Here is a 22859-nt window from a genome sequence, read left to right as displayed (position 1 = left end):
ATATAAGTGAAATTTACCTGGAAGAAGCAAGGGGTAGAGCTAGCCAAAGAGCAACAAATCCAGATTTTTTTTCTCTCCAAAGTAACCTTTCCAGGATCCCTCCAGGATATCTCTAGGAGCCCTGGGGGCTCTGGGCCACCCTGTACACATGACTGCTCTGAATGAATACACGGCCCCGTATATATTGCTATTTTCAATAGACTGCAGATGAGCATGTTTAATCAATCTAATGGGATATTTATGAAATTTGTTCCGTTAGTTGTTTTATGCAATGGGGTATTTTGAAATGAAATTTAAAACAGACTCAAAAGGCTAGAGTATATATTCAAAAAAAGTAATATCTCATTCCTTTATTCTACATTTTTAATTGGTGCAGCCACTATGGAAAACAGTATGGAAGTTCCTCAAAAAACTAAAAATAGAATTACCATATGATCCAGTGAAATTTACCTGGAAGAAGCAAGGGGTAGGGGTAGTCAAAGAGCAACAAATCCAGATATATGCCCACTTCTGTGCGTATATCTGAACAAAACTCTAATTCAAAAAGATACATGCACCCCTATGTTCATAGCAGCACTTTTCATTATAGCCAAGACATGGAAACAACCTAAATGACCATCGACAGATGAATGGATAAAGAAGATGTGGTACACATATAGAATGAAATACTATTCAGCCATAAAAAGGAGTGAAATAATGTAATTTGCAGCAACATTGATGGACCTAGAGATTATCATACTAAGTGAAGTCAGAAAGAGAAAGACAAATGCAATATGATATCATTTATATGTGGAATCTAAAATATGACACAAATGAACCTATCTATGAAACAGAAACAGACTCACAGACATAGAGAACAGACTTGTGGCTGCCAAAGGGGATGGAGTGGGAGATCAGGGTTAGCAGATGTAAGTTATTATACATAGAATGGATAAACAACAAAGTTCTAATGTATAGCATGGGGAACTATATTCAATATCCTGTGATAAACCATAATGGAAAAGAATATAAAAAAGTGTATATATATATATATATACACACACACACACACACACACACACACATATGTAAAACTGAATCACTTTGCTGTACAGCAGAAATTAACACATTTTAAATCAACTATACTGCAATAAAAAATAAACTGTTCTACATTCAGACTATTCATTAGACTGCCCTGATGATCTCACCCAACATGAAGGAGAAAGTTCTTATGTTAATTGTCCGTTTTAAAATCTTGCATCTCCCCTTAGATGCACGCAATGTGAAGGTTAAATGTGATTGCAATGATTTTCTTTACATCTTTGGAACTACAATGACTCACAGCTGAACTCATTACCTGTCGTTAGATGAAAGTCAACAGGAGACGTAGGTTTTATAATTTTATAGGATCATATTGTCAGGAATCTGTGTGGAACCATACCTGAAGGAGTAACTAAATGCATTTATATACCTTTTATAAAAATAATGACAATGTTTCTCTATGTGGAGTGAGAAATAAAATAGAACTCTGCATTAGGTATTTGGACAGAAATAAGAAAAGAATTTCAGTATAAGAAAATATGAGATGATTCAATAAACAAACATTTTTTTAGAGAAACCAGTAGGTAGTTAACACCCTAGAATAATTTAAGAGGTAATCTCTAAAAATTTCTTACAGATTGATCATATGCTAAATATTAGATCACTATATCATAGGGTCAAGTTAAATTAATAAACAACAGGTTGCATTATTGTATTAATTTTTTAAGTTTTCTTCAAATTTGTGAGGAGGTATTTTTAATAGCAAAGATTAAAACACACAAGTTAAATGGAGAATTAAATCCATCTTAATAATGTTAATATCAGTGACATAGAAATAACATATTATTAACAAATTAAAATTTTGTTCATCTGTCTGCAAAATGTACATATAATCTACTCTCAGTTCGAGAAAAAATCATAAATAATGGGAAATTCCCATATTATTGCTAATTGACTTTAGAATTAAGTCACAAGTACAGGAAAATACACACACATACACACACACACCAACCTCATTCTAGATTCAATTTTTCTTTTCCCTTCCAGATGAGTGCCAGGAATATAGAACTAAACCCATGGGAAGAAGGCCCTGTATTCACTGAAATAAACATTTTCCATTCATGGTTCTCTAACAGCTTAGGAACTCATGCTTAGAATGAAGTCTTATTTTTTGCAGGTGATTTTTTTAAATTGAAGTATAGCTGATTTACAACGTTTCAGGTGTACAGCAAAGTGATTCAGTTATACGTCTAAGAACCAATTCTTTAATTACTTGTACATGATCATTTATTTAAAGGAGAAAACACTGGATTCGTCTGTGCGTTCACTTAGCCATTTATTTCACAAATCATTGCTCTTTACTCTCAGCCAAGCACTTCTTGATGCTAGAATCTAGAAATACAAAGAAAAACATGGCTACTCAAGGAGACAACAATAAGAGAGACCAATGGAAACAAATAGTTATAGTAAAGTAGTGTAGTTGCAAAAATAAAAGTGTACACAGGGTTAGCTGTAGCACGGAGAAGGATATGATCACAACTACATGCGAGGTTTGATTTACCCCAACAGATGATGTGTCCGTGGATATCCTAGGCAGAGAGAAGAACACACACACACAAGAACCTGGACTAGAATAGTACTGATGAAAATAGAAATAACAGAATTTATACTGACAGAGAGAGACAGATGTTATTAGATTTGTAGAGATAAATAATTTATTTAATAAATATTATTTATTAAATAATATATATGTATTAACAATACGACCATTATAAGGTCATGAGACTATTAAGTGAAACATATCAAGCAGCTAGCACAGTGCCCAGCACACAGTAAATACTCATCAAATGTGAATTACTATTACTCATTAAATCTTCAATATAATATTGGATGCACTGCATTAGAACAAAAATTGAATCATACAGATTTTTGCATATGGGGAAAGGTTAATTCAATCAATACTTAAGCGTCTAGCACATTCCTATACACACACACATACACACCACTATCTTCAATCTAGTAAAACATTTTCTCCCATTTCTTCTTCTTCTGTTAGATTTCTTTACTCCCAAGCAGCCCAAGCCCTTGACCTGAGGGTGCACATCTTCACTTAAATCTGTGCTGCCTCTGGTTGATTTTCTTGTCTGATTCAGGCTTTGGGGATAATCCACCAAAGTTTTCCACTGCCTGATTTCAATTATCCCCTCAAACCTGAATTTGTCATGACCAACAATCTTATTCCCTTTTGATGAAGATAAAGGTCTGCTTTTTCCCCCCAGAGAAGTCGTAGAGAGTAAAAGAGTTTTGAAAAAGCTTTCTTTTCATATTATCTGCGTATCAATGCATTAAGACTCTGAAAATCTCCAGTCTCCGAAGTCTTGTGGAGATGGACAGGAGCATTTTAAAGGTGGAATAAAGGCTCTAGAGTGTGGGAACACTTTTCAATGAGTATGCAAAGCTCGTTTTAGGCTTAGCATCAATCTGAGCTGGATCAACTTCCTTATCTCTTCTTAAGTGAGGGGAAAAAATAGAAGGGCTCTAACTCTGAATTTCCATCACCTAAAATCTAGCTTTTTATGGACTGTGAAACCAAGACTCAAGGTCATGATTATATTTTGCTGGAAGATCTTGATGTGTGTAAGGAGATGAGTAGCGAATTGGCATCCTGCATGACAAACAGAAATACTGAGGCTTCAGGCTACACACTCCCAGGTTTTTAAAAAATGTATTTGGAAGGTGATAAGTGAGAAACAGTTCCAATACCATGTATACCCAGGGAGTGGAAAGATTCCTGGGCTGGAAGCATCTACTTGTATAGAACTATCTAAACAGATACTTTCCTGTTAATAGTTCAGAAGAATATTTATGATATTAACATCATGAAACAGCTGTCAGGCCACAAAGATGTCAACAGTCCCTTGGGGAGCATCATCAACAGTTACAGGTGGCCTTCATCTTTTATAGTGACATAAAGAAGGGCTGGGCTTCCCTGGTGGCGCAGTGGTTGAGGGTCCTCCTGCCGATGCGGGGGACGGGGGTTCGGCCCCGGTCCGGGAAGATCCCACATGCCGCGGAGCGGATGCGCCCGTGACCCATGGCCACTGAGCCTGCGCGTCCTGAGCCTGTGCTCTGCAGCGGGAGAGGCCGCAGCGGTGAGAGGCCCGAGTACCGCAAAAAAAAAAAAAAAAAAAAAAAAAAAAGAAGAGCTGAAGCCACAGCAAGTGTTCCGCATTTGCAAACGATTTGCTTAGTATTCTTTTGGAGAGGAAAGCATAGAAAGTCAATGACAGGACGTAGAAACCCACTATTCCCTACTTTGGGTACAAGCCCCAAATACATAGGGGTCCCTTCTACAGTGCTGGGGAGGACCCTAGTAATAGGTGACATATATTTTTGAAATTTTCCAAAAAATAAGACATTTTACCTGAATTGATTAAGACCACACTTTCTTTCTATTCCAACTTCCACTCAGCCACACTTCCCCTCATGTCAAGTGGCACTTTGGGGATTCAGCCAGACCGAAGTTGAATCAAGGGTACATCGACTTTGGGATTAGTGGGGGAGAGTCATTTCCATGGCTTTTCAGGGTGTAGGAATGGCTTCTAGGAATACTAGGAATAGTATTGGGTCATGACAATGTAAGGCCAGAGATCACGTCGTAACAGTGATGCATTCCATAATGCCCAGCCCACATTTGGCAACTTCCACATTAGGGAAGTTGAGAAGAAACAAATTTTGATGTATATAGAGCCATTTACAGAAGATGCATAAAGTTATAATTCCATCATATTCCAGACTTTATAATGTTTGTGGTATTTGTCTGCTTTAAAAAAAAAAAGTATGTTGATTTCCCTTTTCATCCTAAATAAAAATTCACCTTAACTAATTTTGTTCTTGTAATTTTGAATTCATTTTATTAAAAAAGACTCCCAAAATGTAGGCCCTACAAAACTTGGATCTATTTACTTTAGATAATGATGTACACCCAGAATTACAATATAGAAACAGGAAAAAAAATTCAGACCATAATATTAAAATTGTATAATTGTGTTCATGGGCCATTTAAGTAGAATAATGCATTAAATGATGAAATAAAGATGAATATTATTCTTGCCCAAAAGATCTTACTTAATACAGTATATAGCCATTAAGAACAATATATCCAGACTATATTACAACATGGAATAAACTGTAAAATCTCATATAATTACAAAAAGAAGGATATGAAGTTGTGTTTAAAAACTAGCTTCCATTATTTTAAAATGATGCAAGAGGAAAGTCAATGAGGAAATTATACTTTAAGCTTTTTATGTTTATGCTGGTAGATGAAATACTAGCAGTAAAAGAAATACCTTTTTAACATTGTTTTTTTTCCGATTGTCTGTAAGAACTCTAAAAAATTCACGGGAATACAAAATTCACTCAGAAAAAAATTCTGATTTATATTCTAGTAACTAGGCCAAAGAATATTTCCATAGATCACTGTTTTCTATCACTGCTATAACAAAATACCACAAACTTTGTGGCTAAAAGCAACACAAAATGTATAACCTTATAGTTCTGGAGATCAGAAGTCTAAATGGATTTCACTAGGCTAAAATAAAGGTGTCAACAGAATTGTGTCCTTCTGGCTCTAAAGGCAAATATCCCCTTGTATTTGCACATTTCTGGAGGCCAGCCACATTCCTTGGTTCTTGGTCCCATCCCTCCATCTTCAAAGTCAGCAACAGAAGGTTAAGTTACCATGTCACATCCCTCTGATTATGACTCCTCTCTGTCTCCTCTTCCCCTTGTAAGAACCCTTGTGATTACACTGGGCCAACCCAGATAATCCACTATAATCTCCTGATTAGCAATCTTAATTCCATGTGCAACTTTTTCCCCTTTCCCACATAATCTATATCTAACATAATCACAGGTTCTAGGGATGAGGACATGAATGTCTCTGGGGGAGTATTCTGCCTACCACAATCATTAATGAATTGCCTAATCATGGTGTGCTCTCCCTAGGTTATGAATCTGGAAAATATGCTATATATCATCCTTGCTACACCAAGAAGGCTCTAGATGTAATCAAAGATTCTCAAGACCAATACCAGCCTGAAATGCAGTTATGGCCAGTAAACATTCTTTTGTTGGCTCAGAAGGGCTCTTTGAAGTCTGAAAATCTTACATCTCACCACTCCAGCACTGCCCCCAAGTTGAACCAAGTTTAATACTCCATCAACCCCTTCTTTGGAAATATGAACTGGCTCAAAATTGATCATGGTTCCAAGCTAAGGTAATCCGCCAGTTATTTTTGTTTCTCCCTTGAACTGCCAAGGCAAAGTCTCTTATTTTCCTTGGTCAGGGCACGGTAAAAATACAACCCTAGGTGATGCTAAAACCCATGACCCTTCTGCATGGAGAAAAATTCATCTGCAGTAGGCAAGATTAAGAGCAAAATTCTGACAGAAGCAGAAATGTGTGTGCTGGGGGCAGTTGAGGGGGGACATGTGCCTGCACACACACACACACACACACACACACACACACACACACGTGTGTGTGTGTGTGTGTGAGGGAGAGAGAGCAAAGAGAGAAGGAGAGAAATCCCTTTTCCACTCCTCCTAAAGGTCATCTGTACTCCCATCTTTCTCGGTTAGGTAAGCACATAACTCATTTGTTTGTTTCTGGTTGAACTGGGATTCTGCCATTTGCATCCAAATGACTCAATTAAAATAGATGTTGTGTAATATTGTTATATCCTCAGCACTGTAATTAATGACAAAGGAATTGAAAACATAATCAAGAAAGCTAGATTTCTTTCAGGACATAAAAACCAAACAACTCTTAATATGTCCACAACTGGGGATCTCTCTTAAATATAATCTGGCAGCAGTAATGCTCCACCTTTTTGTTACTGAGAGTCTCTGATCTACAGTAAGCATCAACCAGGGTCTTGTGAACGCTTCCCAATGTATTGCCTACATTGAACAGATAATAGCCAATATTCTCATTATGCATCATTTCTCTCAGTGAAGCCAGTTTATACATAGAAATAAAGCCCTTGGATTCAACCAGAATCTAGAAGCAACATCAAAATTAAAATAACAGCTACCCAAATTATTCCATTAAAGTAAATATTAGGGAGATCTTCCTTGTCATTTTATATTGTCAATATAATTAATTGCATTGAATAAAGAAATGAATACATGAATGGATATATGATGAACAAACAGTTACAAGCCCAGGAGGTAGCGCCTGAATCATTCAAGCTTAATAATCACAGAAGTTATTGCTGCTCCATGACCTGTTTTTCTATCTACTCTACTGTTTCCTCAGGTTGTGTGCTCTGTCACACTGCTTGAAATTTTCTTTGATAATTTATCCCTGTCCCTCATATTTCTAAGACTCGTATGGATATTAACTAGCCAAAGTTAAAACAGTAATAATATGACTGAATGTTGATTAGAAAGAAGTTTATAGACTGGCTAAATCTTAGTTTGGAGCCATGGAGGTATTGCAAAACACCAATTGTATTTCTGTATTATATCTTTACATATGTTAATAAAATTCCGAATAGAACTTGATTAGCATACAAATTAAATTTCCTTCTGTTCTTGTTCCTATACTCCTGTTATTTCTAGAATGGCAGGTTATACTGTTATGAGCATTCCGGACAGCAACATTTATTAATCAGAATGGACACCTGTCATGAGCAGAGACTAAAACCCAGAGCATTATAGAAGAAATGTCATTCTGTTCTGAGGGAAAAACAGGAATTTAATTTTTATTCTCTGCTTGAAATTTCATCTGTGTTTCCAATTATCCTAATAAGAAACTTCAGTGACAAATTCTCATGACTTAGAATAAAATGGTTTTGGGTTAGGTCCATCTTTTTGTTCCAAACTTGAATCTTGTGAACACATTTTTTTTAAAAAAGCCAAGACAACCTACCGAATGGGAGAAAATATCAATGTTTGCAAATGATATGACCGATAAGGGGTTAATACCCCACATATATAAACAGCTCATACAACTCAACATCAAAAAACAAACAACCCAATTAAAAAATGGACAGAAAACTTGAGTAGACATTTTTCCAAAGAGGAAATGCAGATGGCCAACAGGCAGAGGAAAAGATGCACCACATCGTTAATCATCAGAGAAATACAAATTAAAACCACAATGAGATATCACCTCACACCTGGCAGAATGGCTATCATCAAAAAGACCACAAGTAACAAATGTTGGCAAAGATGCTAAGAAAAGGGAACCCTCGTACACTTTTGGCGGGACTGTCGATTTGTACAGCCACTATGGAAAACAGTATGGAGGTTTCTCAAAAAATTAAAAATAGAGCTACCATATGATCCAGCAATTCCACTCCTGGGTATTTATCCCCCCCGCAAAAAAAACTAAAACACTAATTCAAGAAGATACATGCACCCCAATGTTCACAGCAGCATTATGTACAATTGCCAAAATATGGAAGCAACCTAAGAGTCCATCAACAGATGAGTGGATAAAGAAGATGTGGGGGGTGTATGTGTATATATATGCACACACACCCATATGTATGCACACACACACCCATATATAAACACACATACACCCATATATATACACACACAGCCATATGTATGCACACACAGCCATATGTATGCACACACACACCCATATATATGCACACACACCCATATGTATGCACACACACATCAATATATATACACACACCCCCATATGTATGCACACACACCCATATATATGCACACATACACCCATATATATGCACACACACACTCATACGTATGCACACACACCCATATGTATGCACACACACCCATACGTATGCACACACACCCATATGTATGCACACACACACCCATATATATACACACATACACCTATATATTTGCACACACACACACATATATGCACATACATACAACAGAACACTATTTAGCCGTAAAATAAAAAGTGAAATTTTGCCATTTGCAGCAACAGGGATGGACTTGGAGAGTACTATGCTAAGTGAAACACAGTAGACGGAGAAAGACAAATACTATATGTTGTTTATATGTGGAATCTAAAATATAAAACTAACTTGTGAATATAACAGAAAAAAAGCAGACTCACAGATATAGAGAACAAACTAGTGGTTACCAGTGGGGAGAGGGAAGGGAGGAGGGGCAAGACAGGAGTGGGGGATTAAGAGGTACAAACTACTGTCTATAAAATAAATAAGCTACAAGGATATATGGTACAACATAGGGAATATAGCCAGTATTTTATAATAACTATAAATGGAATATAACCTTTAAAACTGTAAAACACTATGTTGTACCCCCAAAACTTACATAATATTGTACATCGACTATACCTCAATAAAGAAGAAAAGAAGCCACATCATAAGTTACAAACACAACTAGATATCACAAAGTATTTCTATATTTGATTACTATTTGGATAATTTACTAATTCAACTATTAAACTACACAATGTCTAGTTAAGGCACATCTACCTCAAAATACGTTCCTTAATCATCTACTGTAACATCTCTTTAAAAGTGTTTGATTTTATGCAATGGTTTCTAAATCACTTCCACCTTTTGTTGATATCGTGCAGCCCTTTTATCAACAGAATCTGGTAAAAGAAGCCACAGACCCTCTCTTTATAAAAATATAAAAGGTATGTATAATATATTTGTGCTATTATAAGAGGTGCTTATTGCCCTGGCACCCAACCATAAACCTCCAGAGTTGTGTGAATTTCAGGTAAAGAATCCTTGGGTATAGAATTCCAAAAATCCCTGATTACAATACAAATATTCTGGTTGAAAAAAACACATCACAGATTAGTTCTCAGAAAACAATCTGTGAAGCCTGAAAGCAGGTCTAGGCCTCTGGACAATTGAGGACCATGGAAGGATATTTCTGTGAAATGAGGTTTACCCCCCGCATTCATACCCAAATGCTTCGTAATTTCACTGGATCTATTTAAAAATACAGATTCTCACTCCCACCTCAGATATACAAAAACTGGGATGGAGCAATTCCCTGAACAAATATACCATCTTCTTTCATATTTCTGTGCCTCCTGATGGGCCTTTCTGTTTTGAAAATTCTTTATCCCTTTCTCCAAGAGCATACCTTCCCCCCGCCCACCCACTGCCTCATTGCTTTCCCATCTATTCAATGGAGCATCAGGCAAAGACACCACAGGACAGTAATTTTTCTGCAACTCTTAAGCACTCCCTGAAGCCCGGTTTGCTCTGCGGGAAGTAGGGCAAAAGCAAAAGTGTCCGTCCTCCTGCTGCAGGACTATGCCCATTACACAACTCTGCAGAGCAGGGATTCTAAATGTGGCTGCATAGCAGAATCACCAGCGAGCTTTTAAAATCCCTGACGCCCAGGCCATCTCACAGACAAATTAAATCAGGTAGGAGCTCACACTGGTACTTTTAAAATACTTCTTCAACAAATTCTAAGTCTCCTCCCTGGATTCTTTTTTTTTTAATTGAATTTTTTGGCCCCACCCCAAGGCATGTGGGATCTTAGTTCCCAGACCAGGGATCAAACCCTCGCCCCCTGCATTGGAAGCATGGAGTCCTAACCACTGGACCACAGGGAAGTCCCTCCTCTCTAGATTCTTAAAGAACAAAGCCCACCCAACTTTGATCTCTTCCAGAAAACCTTCATTACTTGAGTATGAAATCTGGTATAAACCTTTTTTTTTTCTGTTTTCCGGCCATCTTCCCTCAGTTCGTATTTGACCCCTTTTCAATACTCAGATCTGGCCAAGCAGGACTCCTCAGAGAGGGTCGCTGACCACCTTATCTGGGGCCGGCCCCATACCCCACCTTGGCCAAATTATCTTGATTTCCTTTTCCTAGCACTAACCAAAATTATTTGTTTTCTTGTTTAACTTCTCTGACCAAACTTACCACAAGCTCTCTGAGAGCCCTGACTTTGGCTGCCTTATTTATTATTCTATCCTAAGCTCCTAGACTGGTTCTAGGCACATAGTAGGATCCCAAAAAATATATGTTGACTGTATGAATGAATGAGTGAAGGAACATTGATCTTGTTTTCTCTCTTAAATTCTATGGCCTTGAGTTCAGCTGCTATGTCGTCTGCTTAAACCCTTGCAATCCCTCACAACTGCATGCTGGCTTTAAAGTTAACGAAACAATTTCCTATGTGCCATCTTTTTTTTTTTTTTTTTGCAGTACGCGGGCCTCTCACTGTTGTGGCCTCTCCCGTTGCGGAGCACAGGCTCCGGACACGCAGGCTCAGCGGCCATGGCTCACGGGCCCAGCCGCTCCGCGGCATGTGGGATCCTCCCGGACCGGGGCACGAACCCGCGTCCCCTGCATCGGCAGGCGGACTCTCAACCACTGCGCCACCAGAGAAGCCCCCTATGTGCCATCTTAATCGCCCCTCACAACACTTTAGAGGAAACAGCCGTTATAATAATACTGTTTTTAGAGATAACAACTGAGGGTCCATAAAGCTAAAATACAACTTTCCAGCGCCACACAAACAATAAGTGGGGTGAGCACTTCTGCCCCGAGAGGCTTTCATAGACCATACGGTCATCTCTCGAATTCCTGCCCCCGCAGAGGCACACGCCCTGAGGATTGGAAAGTGACTGACTGGATGAGGCTATAGATGCTCAAAGGAAGCACAAGTTGGCAGCATTGTGTGCGCCTCTCGACCCAAACAGGAAGCAGATGCCTGTCGAGAGTTTTCCCAGCAACCATGCAAGTGAAGGATGGGAGTGATATCTGGGAACAGGGTTGAACAATGTCAGCATGTTCCAGCCCTGTCACACCTCTGTGCAGCCACAAGACTTCAGGCCTCCTACTCCATCCAGGATCTCATCTACTAATAATCCTTCTGGGCTTCTCTCTTCATGTCGCAGAAGCATCCAGAACAGTGCCTTTAGAGTCAAGCACGAATTACACCTCTTGGGTTTTGCTACTGTCTATGATTACAGTAAACTACACTCAAACGTATAAGTTCTGCGATCATCTCACTGTTATGACTATAATTTAATAGTAATATTAATGATACGCACACTGCCAGCAAGTTAATCAAGTGAAGCTGTGTGAGACACCTTTCTAGTCACCGTATACTCTATATCTGCTGGCGATCTTTTTTTTACATTTCTTTTAAGCTCCTTCAGTTAACTATTGTGCAACACAGGGCCTTAAGAAAAAAATCCAGAGAAAGAAATCCTGGCAAGTGATTTAATGTCCTTATAAAGAACCTTACATATGACCTCAAATATTTTCTGTTTCATCCTTGGGACCGTTCAAACCTCAAACGTTCAAACCTCAGACTGTACTATGCCAGACCATTTGGTACTATTTACAAGCATCCACATGGCATGGATATTTTGAGCAGCAAAGAGGCCAAAATTATTTAGAAACTTAAATAAGAAGCCAAAGGATCCTGCCTTTCCTCCTTTATCCAAATGAAAGGCATCACATAAGAAATAAATATTTATGAAGAACCAAAATCTCATCCATCTTAACTGTTACACTGCAAATGAAAGGATTCCGTAACTGAAGAATATATTAGTTTGTACCCAAAACAGTCACTTGGTAGAAAGCAGACTCCAGAAAACAGCTTGGCTAGTTACCTGATTCCCCTGAAGAGTAGTCAGCTATCTAGTTAGCTATGCAAAACCAGAGACGAAGTCTGTCAGGAAGGTGAGTCATAAATGAAACACATGGGGCCCGTGAGAGCATACAGAATCTACGGATCCAAGTGAGTCAGAACACAGAGTCAAGTTCACTTGCTGCAGAGAGAAGTGAAGGAGAGGAAAAGTAGCCTGAAGAAGCTAAGTTCAAAGTCACCATTAAGGTAGCCTGTGACTTGCTGGATCATACACCTGGTTAGTGGCAGAGCCCAGACTCAGTCTAGGGTTTCTCAGCCCAAACCAATAACCCACCATCTTGCCTCACTACGACACAATGTCCCTTTGCCATTTAAAACATGCAGGTATCACGTTACAGATAACATGACCCTCAAAATACCAATCCAACTGCTAAACTGCTGTCATTTTACTTTGCTAATATGAATGACTCAATATAACAGCCACTTCAGAATTGTGTTTGTCTTCTCCTATTCCCTCAGTAGATTAAGGTATAGGAAAGAGGAAGAAAAGCACAGGAGAGGATGTTAGCATACTTGTCTTGTGTATGGGAAGGTTGGATTTTGGTCACTTTAGTTACATTAAACTTGGTATTTTAGCAATGATGCACTGGGGTAGGCACTAAGTAAGGTTAACCTGGCATTTCTATGATATCATTGCAGTGTATTTAAAATCTGTACTTACAATGTGTGTCCTTCTTACTAACATCAACCTCCTATGACAATTATGAGAACAAGAGGTCTGCAAAGAAGTTGTTTTTTCTGTCTCAAACCCATCACAACATGGAGAGAGGGTAATGGGGGATGGGAGAAATGGCATTTGTCCCCAGGCTGCTTCCCACCACTGTCTGATTCTTCATATATCATCAAAAGTGAGTTTGTCTCCTGCCCCCTGAAAAAGTTATTCCCTTGTTAACTCCGTGTTTCTCTCCATGGTGTTCCCTCTAGCGGGAATGTTCTTTTTTCTAAACCAGTATCTGTCTAATGCTACTTACAGGTAAACTCAGTTTTAGCTTCCTCACTTCATGAAGCCCTATATGCCCCCAAATTTATTTAGAAAATAGTATCTTCTTCCCCTGACCCTCAAGACACTCAACCTGTTCTTTGGCACTTTTATCACAAATGCTTAGCATAGGAACCAGCAAACTCCTTCTGTAAAGCGCCAGATAGTAAACATTTTAGGCCCTGTGTACCGTATGCCTCTGTGGCAACTCTGCCATGATAGCCAAAAAGCAGCCATATGTAAACAAATGAGCATAGCTGTGTTCCAATAAGACTTTACTTACAAAAACAAAATGTGGGCCTCCTGGTCCTAGTTTCCTGATCCCCAGCTTAGCATAGAGATACTTGGTAAGGTGATCAATAAATATTAGATTTATTAAATTCGATGAGCAACATTACTAATGAAAATACGATGCATAAGATGTCAGTGTGCTCTAGTATGACTGTACATTGTACATACTAATTTTCATTGAATATAATATTTGCATATATATTCATCATGCAAATATAACACAATGACCAGCCTTATAAATTTTTAATGGCATCTTACGTATCCAAGAAAGGAATCATAGAGTTCTGATCATCTACATGACCCTAACGCCTAGACAAAATAATGACCTTCTGCCTCATTGATTTTCTGTTAAAAAGAAAGTCTGTAGACTGTGTAGTTCTACGAAGATTACAGCTGATAGCAGAAGAGATTTTTTTTTCCCACTAAGAATATCTGGTTTGCTTATTTATACTGAATAAAATCAATTAAATAACCACTAGAGCCCCACATTACATCCTTCACTGTGTGCTTAATGTTTTAATAGAAAGAAATATATAATTAAAGTAACAAAATTGTCATAGTTGTCACACGTTTCATTTTAAGGTCCCTTATAGAAATCGGGGTTGAATTCATGTCCGATATTCTACTTTCATTTCAAATAGATTTTGACAATATTCATTGCAGCCTTTCCTAGGAAGTTTTCTCAGCCAAAAAATTTCACCAGCTTTCAATTTACCACATAAAAATTATGCAAAATGTAATAAAAATTGTCCTTTTATTTGGATCGATTCCTATCTTTGACACAAAGTGTTCTGTTGCCATAGATAAAGCATTTAGGCAAGATCGCTGACTGGAACACGAAAAAAATATTCACTCTGTCTTGGGAGTGATACAGTTTTCTGGATTATGGATTAGAAAATACTCAGGTTATCAAAAAAAAACCCACTATGTTTATTATTTTCCATTGAATTATTTTCCACCATCTTTTTAAAAGATAGACAAAATTATTAAATTCAGCTTCTGAATTTTCTTTGTGCTCTGCTGAATATAAAAATAGCAAGAGGAAAGGCGAGATGAAAAAAGAAGGTGAAATAAGGAAGAGAGAGAAATACCCACTGGAAAGGGGAGTGCCTACATAACCGTCTTGCATGAGATCTTTTCTTGGCTTGTTTCCATTATTTTTAGCAGTTTCCTTCAATGTACACAAATTATGCCTTTAGTAAATGCTGCTTCTTCATATGACTGAGAGGTTAAATACTGGATTGAATCAGGACCATCCAGAAAAACACCAGTTCTGGGCACCTGCACCTTTGGCTTCCTCATGAAGGTAGAAAATGCCCCACCAACACACAGAAGTCCCAACACATCACGAGGACATAAAGGATGCTAGAGGCCCCATATTTAGTTCTCCCACTTGATCCCACTCTTTTTGTCTCTGTACTATCTTCAGTAAAGTCATAAGAAAGAGTATTTACATTCCTGAGGTTTTGTGAAGTGTGGATTGCATATACAGTTTAAAGACATTCTAATACGTATTTTCTGAGTACAAAGGAAGCAAATAACAAGTAGGCTTTTCTCTTCCTAGATACCATCTTTCTATTGTGGGTCATTCCATGATAATAGAGCACATAAGAGCCATAGCAGAGAGCACTGTAAGTTTAAGATGTGCTCAGAGATCCACAGAAGACTCCCTGGGATCCACAGACTGATTTCTCATCATCTAATGTCTATAATATGACAAAATATAGACTTTTGCTTCTGACATGATTTCCCAATTCACTGATTTATCCCCATTCTGTACATCACTGAAAGCAGGATGATTCTTTCTGGATAAGGAAGAGTAAAGCAGTTAATTTTACAGGGTCATTTCTTCATCTTCTTTGGATGTTATCCTTAACAACTACGTTTGAAAGGTCATAATTCAGTGTATCCCAGGGTTCTCAAGCAATGACAGATGGAGTGGATCAATCAATCTGAATGTCTAGAAGAGAGGAAATCTGAATCCCACTCTCCTTCTCGGAGGACCACTGGAAGAACACACTGGGTTCCCTTGCCTCTTGAAAACTCTACACATTTCCCACTTCAGTTAATTTACAGTAAGATATCTAATTAAGCCACTGGGGATTTTAAAAATATAATCAAAATCACACTAGGTGGTGTTGTACTTAATCTAAAATGTTTGGAGGTCTACCCTCTTAAATTTTTCAGGGTACTTCCCTGGTGGCACAGTGGTTAAGAATCTGCCTGCCAATGCAGGGGACATGGGTTTGAGCCCTGGTCTGGGAAGATCTCACATGCCGCAGAGCAACTAAGCCCTGTGAGCCACAACTACTGAGCCTGTCCTCTAGAGTCCGCGAGCCACAACTACTGAGCCCGTCCTCTAGAGTCCGCGAGCCACAACTACTGAGCCCCCGTGCCACAACTACTGAAGCCCACGCGCCTAGAGCCTGTGCTCCACAATAAGCCACCGCAATGAGAAGCCCGCGCACTGCAACAAAGAGTAGCCCCCGCTTGCTGCAACTAGAGAAAGCCTGCACGCAGCAACGAAGACTCAACACAGCCAAAAACTTTTTTAATTAATTAATTTAAAAAATGTTTTCCAGTCCACAAAACCACACAAAAAAAGTTAAAATTGTTAACTATAGACACTCTGTGGTACAGCAGATCTCTAGACCTTATTCACCGTGTATAATTGACACTTATACCCATTGAATAACAACTTCCCCATTTGCTCCTTTCCCCATCCCTGGCCACCACCATTCTATTTTCTGCTTCTATAGGTTTGACTATTTTAGATCTCTCTTGTGTTAAACATTCTTACACACACACACACACACACACACACACACACACATACATACACTACACACAAAAGCAAAGGGATACAAGGACATTTTGGGAGGTAATGGATATGCTTATCACTCTAACTATGGTGATGGCATCACAGGTGTATACGCATGTCCAAATTCATCAAATTGTATACATTAAATATGTGCAGTTTTTGTATATCAATTATACCTCAATAAAGCTGATAAAAATTTAAAAAAAAATTAAAACACTCTCCTCCCATAAAATTTTTAAAAAAATTTTAGAGGACTTCCAATTAAAAGAACAAAAGTTATGTTCCAAATAATAATTGTATCTCTGTATACATGAATAAAAAAAATGATTTAGTTGCCAAAAAAATCACAGAGTCAAAAACACGTAGGTTAAAAAAATACATGCATCATAGAAAACTTCTCTGATTAATAAAAGCAAAAGAACTTAAAGGTGTGCTTTGCCACTAAAAAGGAGAGGTAAATTACAGCTTAAATTGAAAAATCTCCAGATGGTGAGAATTTGGCATGCTATCATTCTTTGAAAGTATGTTCCTAGGTGAGGAATTGAACCAACTTGCTTAATTAATTAAAGCATACTAATTGATAAAAATGAGGACATGGTTCCTATTTTCTGGAAGCCACAATATTAAATAATTAGCTTCAATTTGTCATTCTTCTTCCACTCCATACCTCCCCTTGTGGAGGTGTATGGGTATGTGTGTTGAAGGACCAAAACATATGCCATACCTCTTAGAACAAGTCTGATGAAAGAAAACCAAAGGGCACAGAGGACAGACAACAAAAACACATGGGAGTACAATACCAAATAAAAAGATGACTTAGACATAAGGACAAATGATGATCAAAGAAGGCAAATACTGCAAACACAAGCTTCTGAATATTAATGCCTGCAGATAAATCATTTGTTTTGATGATTATAGAAGTCAGTGAAAGGAGTTTGATAAAGTAAAAGTTTACAACATGAAGAGCAAAATACACCAGGAAAAGTGAACTAATTATTTTAAATTGTCACTATTGGTGGGCAAAGGGAACCCCTCTTCCACTCCTGGTAGGAGGGTATACTGGAACAATTTTTCTAGAGGCTATAAATTGTTTGGGCAATGTTTTTATTAAAAAGTTTTAATATATTTTTATTCATTTAGATCTATGCAATCCACATCCAAGAATTAATACTTAGGATTTATGCAAATATTCCACTTCAAGAATGTAAATTATAACTTGAATAAAATAAGAGACAATTCAGATGTCTAATAAAAGAGGGTTGATTAAATTCTTTTGCTACAACCATTTTATGGAATAGTATGCAGCCACACCAATAATTTTGCAGAAGAATATTTTATAACAAGAAAATATATTCATGACAAGTTGTTCAGAAAATTGACATGTTAAAAGAACACGTTAACAAATTGTGGCATGTTAGTAAATTACCTAAGATGACAGCTCTGGCATCAGAGGGCCTGTATTAAAAGTTCCTATTAAAAGTTGCACATCTGGCACCTACTGTGTAAGATGGTAAACTGTTCAAATTTCCAATTTCTTCTTTTGTAAAAAGAAGAATTCTATTTCTTCCTGTCTCATTGTGTTTGGGGAATATTAAAAAAGATAATACATTCAATGCTCTTAGCATTTAACTTGTCGAATAAGTGCACATAAATGCTGTTGATAGAACTGTATAAAAACATCATTTATAAAATATATAGTTATTTATGTTGATTTAGATATTAATACTGATATGATATACATATATAGTTACAAACCTCAACTTTTTTATGCTTATCTCTTTGGATTGAGTGTGATTTTTGTCACGTTTGCTTGTTTGTTTGCTTTGCTTTAGCTGTGTTCCCTAATTTTGTATGCAGAAGAGAGCATGAGCCAGGAGTTCTGAAGCCATAACAAACAACCCCAATATCTCAGCTGCTTAAAACAACAAAGGTTTATTTCTCACTCATGCGACAGAACCCGGTGGGTCAGCAGAGGTTTCTGCTGATCATCCTCATTCAGAGACCCAGGCTAATGGATCTGCCACCATCTCAAACTTCAAGTCCCCTTGCCAGGGAAAAAGAGAGAATGGCAAATCTCTCACTGCCTCAACTTCTACTCTGAAGTGACACATTTTGCTCACATTTTCTGCCCAAAGCTAGACACATACTCAGGAAAACCTCAATAATAATAAAATGCATTTTGGGGCTTCCCTGGTGGCGCAGTGGTTGAAAGTCCGCCTGCCGATGCAGGGGACACGGGTTCGTGCCCCGGTCCGGGGAGATCCCACATGCCGCGGAGCGGCTGGGCCCGTGAGCCATGGCCGCTGAGCCTGCGTGTCCGGAGCCCGGGCTCCGCAACGGGAGAGGCCACAACAGTGAGAGGCCCGTGTACCGCAAAAAAAAAAAAACAAAAAAATGCATTTTTAATCAAGAAGAGTTTAAAACTAATAGACTATCATAAGCCATTTAAAATTTTTAAGCAGAACATTGATAGGAGAATTGAGAAAGCTGTGCCCACCTTCCAACCCCATGGGCAGGATGAATCACTGTACATCAGTATTGTCTTTATGAGAGTCATCTAACTAAATGAAGGAACAGAAATCAAGGAATCACAGGAATTCAGAGAATTTAAAAGATCCTCTAAATTATTCCCCTACCTTTAAGACATAATGATCACACTTAGTCATCAGCAGCACAAGCAAGTAATCTAATCTAATTCTACCAGGAGAATTGTTTTTTTTCCTTGGCCCCAGCTAGCGAGCTGCTGAGGCTCTCCGGCTGGAGAACCAATGAGCCTTGTAATTGCTTTCCTCACTCATGTAACCACAGCTGCTGTTGTCATTCATAAATTGCAAAACTAATCCTTTGAAAGTTTTCATATTGGCCATTTGCTTTAAGACCTCCAGTGCCCAGGAGTTTGCAGATGTAGCCCTATGAAAAAGGAAGTCTCTAACCACTGGTCCGAGCATTGGACTGCCTGTCATAAATCCTTGGTCTTCATTCTCAAAATTCTTATATTTTGTTACAGTTCCCTGGAAAATCACTTCACTCATCAATACTTCCGTTTCCCTGTGAGGAAACTAGAGAAGCTTATATTTATCTGTAAAGTGTTTCAAAAGGCTTGAATGAATTACAAAAAAATAAAAAATACAATTCTATACATATCAACACCTTTTTAATAAAAGACTTTAAATATAAGCTATTGTTTAAAAATGGTAGCTAAATAACTTAATCTCTAGAAAGGTAGGAGACAAATATGTGTTTGTCAGAGTTTATTAAACACTGATACATAAAGTCCACAGATAATTCTCTTGCACTAGCACTATATAAAAAAATTTCAAGATAAATGAGAAACCACTGGCAAATATATACATACACATATATGTGTGTGTATATATATATCTACTTAAAGTCATTTTCTATGTTTGAGATATGTTTTATATGCTTTTAAAATTTTTCCATTGTATAATTTATTTTTATTTATTTTTTTAAATAAATGTATTTATTTATTTATTTTTGGCTGCGTTGGGTGTTTGTTGCTGCACGCTGGCTTTCTCTAGTTGCAGCGAGCGGGGGCTACTCTTCGTTGCGGTGTGTGGGCTTCTCATTGCATTGGCTTCTCTTGTTGCGGAACACAGCCTCTAGGCACGTGGGCTTCAGTAGTTGCAGCAGGCGGGCTCTGTAGCTGTGGCTCGTGGGCTCTAGAGCACAGGCTCAGTAGTTGTGGCACACGGGCTTAGATGCTCTGCAGCATGTGGGATCTTCCTGGACCAGGGCTTGAACCCGTGTCCCCTGCATTGGCAGGTGGGTTCTTAACCACTGCGCCACCAAGGGAGTCCTATAATTTGTTATTTTTAGCAATAAATAATACCAGTAGTCCGAGGAATAGTGATTTTTAGTCTTTGTTATTTTAAGAGCATAATAGGCTTACTCAAGCACTATAATCACAATATTTTATTAACGCTGGTAGAACACTGCTTCCAGCCTGGGAGTATTAATGAAAGATGGGGCAATTCAGAAATGCTTCTGAAATTAAAAATTCCTTCTACCCATATCCTACCCTTCTCCTTATAATCATTAAGGATGAATATCAGAGTATGAGAAAATACTATGTTACAAATAATCTTGGAGACTTTAGGAGTTTTCTGCACCCCCCCCCCAAAAAAACAACTATAAGTAATGTAAAAGACATATGATAACAAATAATGGTGAGGATGTTGAGAAATTGGAACCTTCATACACTTCCGGAGGGAATGTAAAATGGTGTAGTCACTTTAAAGATAGTTTTGTGGTACCTCAAAAAGTTAAACATAGAGTTACCATATGACCCAGCAATTCCCCTCATGGGTAGATATCCAAGAGAAATCAAAAGCACACGTCCACACAAAAACTTGTACATGAATATGCACAGAACATTATTTACGAAGGCCAAAAAGCAGAAACAACCCAAATATTCATTAACAGACGAATGGATGAACAAATGTGCTATATCCATACAAATGAATATTACTCAGCCATAAAGTGAATGAAGTACTGACACATGATACAACATTGAAAACATTAAGCTAAGTGAAAAAAGAAACAGGAGAAAAAGAACACATATTTCATATTTATATGTGAACTATCCAGATTAGGCAAATCCACAGAGACAGGAAGTAGATTAATGGTTTCTAGGGGCTAAGTGGAGAGGATAGTGGGGAGTGCCCAGGAAGGGTACAGAGTTTCTTTCTGTGATGACGAAAATGTTTAGGAATGAGGCAGTGGTGATGGTTGGGTATTCTGTGAATATACTAAAAAAAACCCACTAAGTTGTATACTTTAAATGAGTGAATTTTATGACATTTGAATTATATCTCAATTAAAAAATTCGCTTTTCAAAAAAAAGTTTCCCTTCAACATAAAATTAAATTTCTGATCTAACATTCAGATAAAGGAAATCTTTCTCCTTTTCCTCTTTCATGAATAAAATTTGTAATAACTTCAATTACCAGTACCTCTGAAAGCAAATTTCACATTAACTTTGCCATTTTCATGTGAGAGGTGAAATTGTTATTTCTTATTTTGATAAATCAAAAAGAATGAAACCAGCTTTCCCCTAGATGAATTCTTCCTTCTCCTCCAATTTGTACTGATCTGATAGCAAGAGCACACCTGAGGCTACATGCCGTCTAAGACAAGAAAAGCTTATTCCGAGCTATCTGTCTATACAATACATTTTCAAAAGCCAACAGTACAACTCAGTAGGCTGTTAATAAGTTTCAGAAATGTCAGTGGACAATTAGATGATGTTATTGAGAAAGCTCTGAGCAAATATCCAAACTGTTTTTTTCTTTTTTAATGTAGCATTGAACTGAATAGAAATTGAACAGACCTCAGAGCTAAAGTAGACTGATGGTGGGGGGGGGGGGGTGTGGGTGTGTGGGTGTGTGTGTGTGTGTGTGTGTGTGTGTGTGTGTGTGTGTGTGTGTGTGTGTGTGTGTGTGTGCGTGTGCGCGCGCATGCGCGCATGCAACAGAGAGGGAGAAAGAATGAGATTATATTTCTCCATGTACTTTCACTCATGGATATTGGAGTCATTATTAGTTCTGAAAAGACTAATCTTTCCTCATTCAGGAATCTCAACTACCTTTTAAATAAGATACATGTGAACTAAATTCATTTGACTCACAGGAGGCGATGGGTCACAAGGCCTGAGACCCTCACTTACCCCTTCCAGAGCAAGGCAGAGCAGAGCTTCCCTGGCATTTCTTGATGCTCTCCTCAGCTGACAGCGGGCAGGAACGTGGGTGCTCGCACTTTTTCCCATACCAGCCTACTTTGCAGTCACATCTTCCACAGTTACACTGCCCATGACCTTCACAATGGGAGTAATAATATATATATGTTATTGTATTTATGAGCCATACATATATATATATATGTGCACATGTATATGAGAAAAATATACCAAAGCCAGAATTAACTTTCATTTCAACAGTGAATGTCACAAATGAGTCACAATCTCAATTAAACTCAATATAAAACATTAAGGCAAAAGCCCATTTTTCTCAATGCTCTTAAATACCTGATCTAGGTATATTGATTGATCACGGGGAAAGAA

At 37.9% G+C, this 22859-nt stretch overlaps 1 protein-coding gene across 5 annotated transcripts in view; it reads right to left on the bottom strand.

Moving 5' to 3' along the window:
• The window catches only part of ITGBL1 (integrin subunit beta like 1), a gene marked incomplete at its 5' end in the record, with an annotated part of 220861 nt that overhangs the window by 68936 nt on the left and 129066 nt on the right, over positions 1–22859 (bottom strand). For all 5 annotated transcript variants that reach the window (XR_013824762.1, XM_079902557.1, XM_079902556.1 and 2 more), the window contains one exon: positions 22467–22613. Coding sequence is in view for 4 of the 5 variants with exons in the window: in XM_079902557.1 (XP_079758683.1) it covers positions 22467–22613 (147 nt within the window). The remainder of the gene's footprint in view (positions 1–22466; positions 22614–22859) is intronic.

This window comes from Stenella coeruleoalba, assembly GCF_951394435.1.
Source record: "Stenella coeruleoalba genome assembly, chromosome: 18".
Taxonomy (NCBI): Eukaryota; Metazoa; Chordata; class Mammalia; order Artiodactyla; family Delphinidae; genus Stenella; species Stenella coeruleoalba.
This window is presented reverse-complemented; position numbering and strand designations above follow the sequence as displayed.